The sequence below is a fragment of the Marmota marmota genome, unplaced genomic scaffold (assembly GCF_001458135.2).
Source record: "Marmota marmota marmota unplaced genomic scaffold, marMar, whole genome shotgun sequence".
Lineage (NCBI taxonomy): Eukaryota > Metazoa > Chordata > Mammalia > Rodentia > Sciuridae > Marmota > Marmota marmota.
In genome coordinates this window covers 1,108,367-1,115,170 of record NW_026000222.1, presented here as the reverse complement: position 1 = coordinate 1,115,170, position 6,804 = coordinate 1,108,367, and the positions used below count along the sequence as shown (strand labels likewise).

Genomic DNA, 6,804 nt, shown 5'->3' with positions numbered 1-6,804 from the left:
ACCCCCCGGGTCTGTGGGTGCCTCGGCCTCCTGTCATTCTGGATGTCACCTCCAGGGTTGAGCTGGAGCCAGTTAGACCATGGAGAGGAGCCAGAGCCTGGACTCTCCTCTGCTCCGGAGGCCGTCCAGCCAGACCCCCACATTCCCTGCCCTGGTCCCATCCCAGCCCTGCTCCCTGGAGCCCCTCCTTCACCTTCCACGCTATTCTGAGGGGGTCTCCTGGTGAGTCTTGTTTTCCAGAGAAGGGGCCCCCATAACACTCTCAGTGCAAAGGCCCCAACTATCCCGAAGCCTGCTGCCCGGAGATGACCAGAGTCCACTTCCTCTGCAGAGCCAGGGTGGGAGGACGCAAGACCTCACAGAGCACAGGAGGCAGGAGTAGGGGCTCTTTATTACCTTCCCTGCTCCCCCAGAAGGCAGTGCCGCCTCAGGCCAGCCCCCACTCTGAGCGGGCCCAGGTCCCGCAGCAGGGTCAGTGGGCCCAGCGCCCTCTGCTCCTGGTCCTGCTCCTGCATCCTAGGGAGTCTGGCAAAGTGACACAGGTGCAGGTTTCCCCAGCCCCCAAGCCAAGGAAGGTGAGAAGCAGCCGAGTCCACCACAAGTCAACGTGCTGCCCAACAGCTGCAGAGGGGCTGGGTGGACCTAGCCTCGTGGCCGGGATCGAGCAGCGCCAGGGACAACGGTCACACTCTGGAAGCAGAGACCAGGCCAAGTCAGACCGGCACCGTGCTGTTCATGCTGAAGTGCCCTCCTGAGTGCAGCATCTCTGAAAGGGGCTCCGTGGGTGGGAGGCCGACTAGTGGCCCCATTGGGCTTCTTGGTCCTGGCTGGTCACCTCTGGTGTCATGGGGCTGCCACGAGGGTTGCCAGCCTCCCGTTCTCTGATGAGGCCCTTGCACCCACCACACCTCTCAGGGGCCAGGACTGCAGCTGGCTTCCTCGTGCCGGGCCAGAAGGGACATGCGGGAGAAGGTCTTGGCACAACCCTTGCACTGGTATTTCTTGGTGCCAGAGTGTGTTTGCAGATGGGCCCGGAGGTTGGAGCGGTCAGCAAAGGCCCTGCTACAGTGAGGGCAGGAGTAGGGCTTCTCACCTGTGGGAGGAGGACAAGGACAGATGAGTGACCACAGACCAGGACAATGCCACAGGTGGTGAGAGGAGCTCTCTGTGAGCAGTCCGCTCCTCCCCTCCAAGCACCCTCACACTGAGGCCCCAGATGGAAGCTGCTGGGGCCATAGCCTGTCACCCACGGGCCAGGTGGGGCTATAGACTGTCACCCAGGGACCAGGCCGCAGCATCTGAGGCCCTTCCTAGGAACACAGTCCGCCTAGGGCTGGCTAGCTTTCACTGGCTCTGCCTGGCAGGGCTCCCTGGCTGCCCGGTCTGTCCATCACTGGGAGCCTCTGGTATCTCTTCTGGGACCCTGGCCAGCAGAAGGTGGGAACCACTGGCTTTCAGCCGAGGCCAGGGTGGGGGCAAAGAGGGACGGAGAAGCATGGTCCTTGAGAGGCACCACTTCCAGTCATGGTGACCAGGGACTGGACAAGGTCTTTCCGTAGAAACGTGGACCCCAGGATGACCCTACCAAGAACAAGGCCAGGATCGCTGACAATCCCTCCCAGTGCCCCAGTCTGTGGAGTGTTGACAGCACCTGCCTCCTGCTGGCTGGAAGCCCACAGGTTGGCTCCAACTCCCCAGAGCCAGAGTCTCTGCCCTGGTGCTGGCCATGTGTGACTCTGCTGACCTGCTTCTGATGCCCACTGGGCCTTCTCACCCCTCTCCCTGCTGCAGGTCCTGGAGGCCCTGAAACATGGGTAGACGCCCCACTGAGCCCTGCCCTCCAGTGCTCGGTCCAGTCTCGTGTCCAATTGCGTCCCCCAAAGGGATGTGTCCACTGACTCCTGCAGCCTCACTTGGAAACAGGGTCTTTGCAGATATGATAGTTAAGAGGAGGCTTGACGGTGTCCCCTATCCACGGGACCGATACTGGTGTCGTACGGCAGGGGGAGACTTGGACACAGACGCACTGGGGGCTCAGATGAAGACCCAGGCAGAGGCAGGAACTGAGAGAGGCAGGAAGCAGCCTCCCCTAGAGCCTTCGGGGCAGTGTGGCCCCCGACGCCATGAATTCAGGTGTCTGACCTGCAGGGCTGAGAGAGGGTACGGGCTGCATCCTGGCAGCTGCAGGAGAGGGGCGGGCCAGGCCGGCAGAGGCTGTACACGGACACGGACGCGTCTCGCCCTCCTCCAGCCCACACCCTGCCCCCAGGCAGACCCTTCTTGGGGCCGCAGCCCTGACCTCCTACCCGTGTGGGTCCGGACGTGGCCCTGGAGCAGCCACGGCCTAGAGAAGGCCTTGCCGCAGAGCTGGCAGACGCAGGGCAGCGTGTGGGTGCGGATGTGCATCTTGAGGGCGCCCAGGCTGGCGTACTCCTTGCTGCAGTACTTGCAGGTGAAGGCGCGCCCGGCCTGCAGGTGGCAGTGCAGCTGCTGGTGCCTGGCCAGGCCCGCCAGTGTGTGGTAGGGTTTGTGACAGTGACCGCACTCGAAGCCCCCTGTAGTTCGAGGAGTCCCCTCAGCCCTGCACAGTTTGTCTGGAGCCCTGTGCCCATCCGGGTGCAGGATCGGGGGCCACCGGGTGGGCAGCACCAGCAGTGGGGGCAGGTTCAAGTGGTTCAGGCTGTCTTTGAGAGGGACGCTGGGGGCCTGGCCAGCCCGAGGGCCCATCCAGCTGATTTCCTGTGGGTGTGACCCTGAGGCCCCTGGTGATTCCTCATGATGTGGCAGGAGAGGCAGGGAGAGGCAGGCGATGGCAGGCGTGCTGTCCCGGGGGCTGGAAGGTGCCCTGGGTGTGGGAGCGGCCTCCTTGTTGGGGGGGTGGAGCAGTGCCCCCGGCCCCCGACAGGCAGAACAGGTGTCATCACCTGCTGGAAGGGCAGAGGGGAGAGAAGGTTTGGTGAAGACAGAGTCCCAACGCCATCTGCTCTCACAGTCCCGTTCATGCCTGTGACCACAGCCATCTCTGAGGCCATCAGCAGCCCACAGGAAGGGGGGACACTGCCCAGGACCGAGATGCAGGGGCCACACAGGTGGTGGTGACTGCAGCCAGGGCCCAGAATCACAGGAACCTGGGTCTAAGATTAAGTCTCTGCTGTGCACAACAGCGAGAAGGGACCGTCTCTCACAGCAACCAGCTCTCCCTGCACGCCCTGCCTGCAGACCCCTCTGGGGAGCTCCCATCATGCCCCGAGGTGGTGGGCAACAGCTGGGCCAGCACCCTCCAGGCTCCCACGCGGCAGCCCCAGGTCAGAACACTTGGTACAGGATGCTGTGAGATCACCCCTCCCACCCCCATGATAATTGGCCTCCAGTCACCCCACCATCACCCCATGACGTCTCCGTGAGTGCATCAGGATGTGCTGTGCTCTGCACACTCCACGGCTCCAGGCAGCACATGCTCCCTTCTCTGGGAACATGCACGAACGGGCTCGGTGGCCACCCGGGTTCAGTCACTGTCGTCTTAGCGGGCAGCAGACCTGCTCCTGGCTCGGCTGGTGCTCTGGCCCTGGCTCCTGTGTTAAGGACCAGCTCGCCGTGTGTTTCATCCAGTTGTAATGCCAACTGGATGCCCGAATAAAGAGGCTCCTCTGCAGGTAAGAGGAAGTCTGGGCTCCTGGAGGTCTGAATCACCAAACAGCCTTCTGCCCATTCCTTTTTCCTATGTGTTGAGATAAACCTCTGGCCCCATTTCCATCTCCTTTGAGTAGAGAAAGACAACCCACAGGCTGTGAGAAAGTATTTGTAAATCAGATATTTGATCTGAATATACAAAGCATGACTACATACAGAACGTCTGCAACTCAACAGGAAAGAACTTAAAATGGGCAGAAGATAAGAACAGCTGTTCGTCCAAAGAAGACATAGACAGGTAGCCAACGAACCCACGAAGAGGTGCTCAACACGGGAGTCACCAGAAGCCCAGGCAGCACAGTGGGATGCCATTTCGCACAGGAAAAGGAAGAGGAGGCAGAGAGGACCACGGAGGCCCAGTGGAGAACGCCATCCCCTGCTGGCCCTCCTGCCCTCTCCTGCTTCCCCAATCATAAGGAGCACATCAGGCTTCTGTCCTCCCAGAGGAGGGGAGGGCAGTGACAGTGAGGTCCCACAGCAGGGGACTGCCACGCCCCTGCACCCAGGTTTATCAGGGCCTCTCTCCAGGGGAAGTCACTTTCCCTGAGGCTCCGACTCAGGTTCAGCCCCTCTCTGTCCCAACTGTGGACCCTGCGGCCACCTCAGAGCACAGGCCAGAAGGGCCCCCAGGCTGGGGCCAGTGACTGTCTTCAGCCAGAGTCTCCCACAGCCTCTGCTCTCTGCTCACTCTACAGCCAGGTTCCTGGGGAGGGGGTCTGAGTGCCCCTCTGGCTTCTGGGGTTCCCTGGGTGCCCTAAAGAGGCACTTATTTAAAAGGAGAGAGTGGGGGGCCCAAACCTCCACATCTCAGGTCTCTTCTGAGGTGACATCCTGGCAGGAGGAGGAGGAAGACAGTCCCACTGGGCCCTGCGGGAGCTCAGAGGTGCACATTCAGATGGTAAGGCTGGTGCACGGAATGACCCCAGTGACCCTAAACAATGGTTTTTTAAAAATATTTTTATCAGTTATTGGTGGACCTTTATTTATTTATTTGCTTATACATGGTGCTGAGAATGGAACCCAGTGCCTCACACATGCTAGGCAAGCGCTCTGCCCTGAGCCACAACCCAGCCCCTCAACAATGGTTTTAAGCTTTTCTAACTATGACCTCAGGGAGCGAGGAGGAGGCGCTGAGCAGTGAGATTGGTGGAATTCTATCGTTATGTTGTTTGCGTGTATGAATATCTAACAGCAAATCCAATCCAATGTACAACCGTCATGCACCAATAAAAACGTGGAAAAAGAAAAATCTAACCAGGCAAAGATCAGGAGAGTAGAGGGAAGGAAACGGGGGAGGGAGGGACAGGGGAAGAAGAGGGGCTGAAATTGAACAAATTATGTTCCATCCTTTTATAATTATGTCAAATGAATCCTGTTGTCATGTATAACCAAAAAGAATCAATCAAAAAAAAAATCTATGATTCTAAAAATACAAAACAAAAGCTAGCTAGGCTCAGCAGCGCACACCTGTAATCCCAGCTCAGGAGGCTGAGGCAGGAGGATCACGAGTTCAAAGCCAGCCTCAGCAAAAGCAAGGCCCTAAGCAACTCAGTGAGGCCCGGTCTCTAAATAAAATACAAAATAGGGCTGGGATGTGGCTCAGCGGTCCAGTGCCCCTGAGTTCAATCCCCGTACCACCACCACCCCCCAGAAAACTATGACCTGGGGCTAGGGGTGAGTTAAGTGGTTATTACTTGCTAGCATGCAGGTAGCCAACAAACGACCTGGGTTCCATTCCTGTCACCCAAAAAAGAAAAAAACGAGGCTGTGACCCATGGAAACCAGATTCCTGTCGTAGCTATAGTTACATCCACATACATAATTTGAAACAAAAGTTTCACTCACTGTGAGCTCTGCACTCTAATACTTCTATTTTGTTTTTAAAAAGTTCTGGTGACTCTTTAAATTGATTTCAAAATGCAAACTGGAAGAGCATAGTGCTAGGTGGCACCCCCTGGTGGCAGCCTGGGTAGCAATTGATCCAGGGGACACTCCCCTGCCCCAGGCACAGGGCAGGGCTCCCACGGGTGACCGGTGTGGCTGGGGGGTCCTGAGCTCTAGAATGCAACCCGCAGGGGGTCCCCTTCTGGAGAAGTTGCCCAGCTGGGTGGGGGCCACTCTGCACTGGGGCAGGCTCTCCTCTGAGGAGCGAATTTCCAGCCCACGTGCTCTGCGGACAGGAACAAGTGGATACCTGAGCCTGACTGGAGAACTGCAGTCCCTCGACCCAGCCTGCACCCGGTAAGCAAAAGGGTGAGGGGAGTTTTGGGGCGGGAGGCCCCATCAGAGGGGCAAGAAGGCTGTTGGAAACCCAGCTGAACAATGAGAGCTGGGCCTCTGAACCCCAGGGAACACAGGGGTCCTTCTTCTGGTCCCCTGAGGATGCTCTGGGGAATCCTCCCTGGGCAGCTCCAGATGGCCCTTCCTCTCTCTCCCCCTACCCCAGGGCAAGTTTCACGACTTTGGGGATTACTTGGGCTTCCCCTGGGTGGGTGGACACAGTGCCTGGCTGGCCTTCTGACCTTCCCAAACTTCCTCCACAGGGAAAATTACTCCAGGGTCCCCTTAGCCGGAACTGTAGTGGTGGGAATGGATGCCGGTCCACAAGGAGACCTGGTGGCCTGAAAAACTTCTCCAAGCAGGGAGAAGAGCCCAGAGGCAGGTCTGAAGTGGAGAAGGGCCCGTGGGCCATCTCCTTGTCTGCAGCCCCGGTCTTGGCCAGGAAGGACTCCTGGGCCCCAACTGTGCTGAAGAGTTAGTTCCTTCTCCTCTCACCTGGGACAGGTGTGGCTCCGCTCTCGGAGACCTCCCGCCTCCCTCCCGTCCCGCAGGGGCGAGTTCTGGGAAGGGACGCGGGGAGGCAGCCCCTACCTCTCTGCGTCTCCAGCTGTCCGTAGTTGGGGACTCTGTGGCTGAGGTGCGTTTTCACCAGGAAGGAGCGCGGCATGGTGCCCGCTGGGGTGGTGGTCTGGGCGCTGGAGGCGAACGGGGTCCCACTGCAGCGTCTGCGGCGCCGGGCCGCGGGCAGCGAGGCCGGCAGGTGCGGGAAGGGTCAGGCTCGTTAGCATAACGCGCCGCCTCGGCCAATCAGAGCCCGGCGCGGCGGGGCGGGAC

General features: G+C 59.3%; 1 protein-coding gene across 2 annotated transcripts in view; it reads right to left on the bottom strand.

Moving 5' to 3' along the window:
• LOC107150825 (diphosphomevalonate decarboxylase) overlaps positions 1-6,778 on the bottom strand; it is a 32,008-nt gene extending 25,230 nt beyond the window's left edge. Inside the window, exons 1-3 of one of the 2 annotated variants that reach the window (XM_015495964.2) lie at positions 6,562-6,778; positions 2,307-2,927; positions 374-1,093 (exon numbers count right to left, since the gene is read on the bottom strand). In XM_015495964.2, coding sequence (XP_015351450.1) covers positions 912-1,093; positions 2,307-2,927; positions 6,562-6,637 — 879 coding nt within the window. In that variant the 5' untranslated portion in view covers positions 6,638-6,778 and the 3' untranslated portion in view covers positions 374-911. Of the gene's footprint in view, positions 1-373; positions 1,094-2,306; positions 2,928-6,561 lie in introns of those variants that run through there. The other variant, XM_015495966.2, reaches the window with a different exon arrangement.
• Positions 6,779-6,804: the final 26 nt, after the last annotated feature.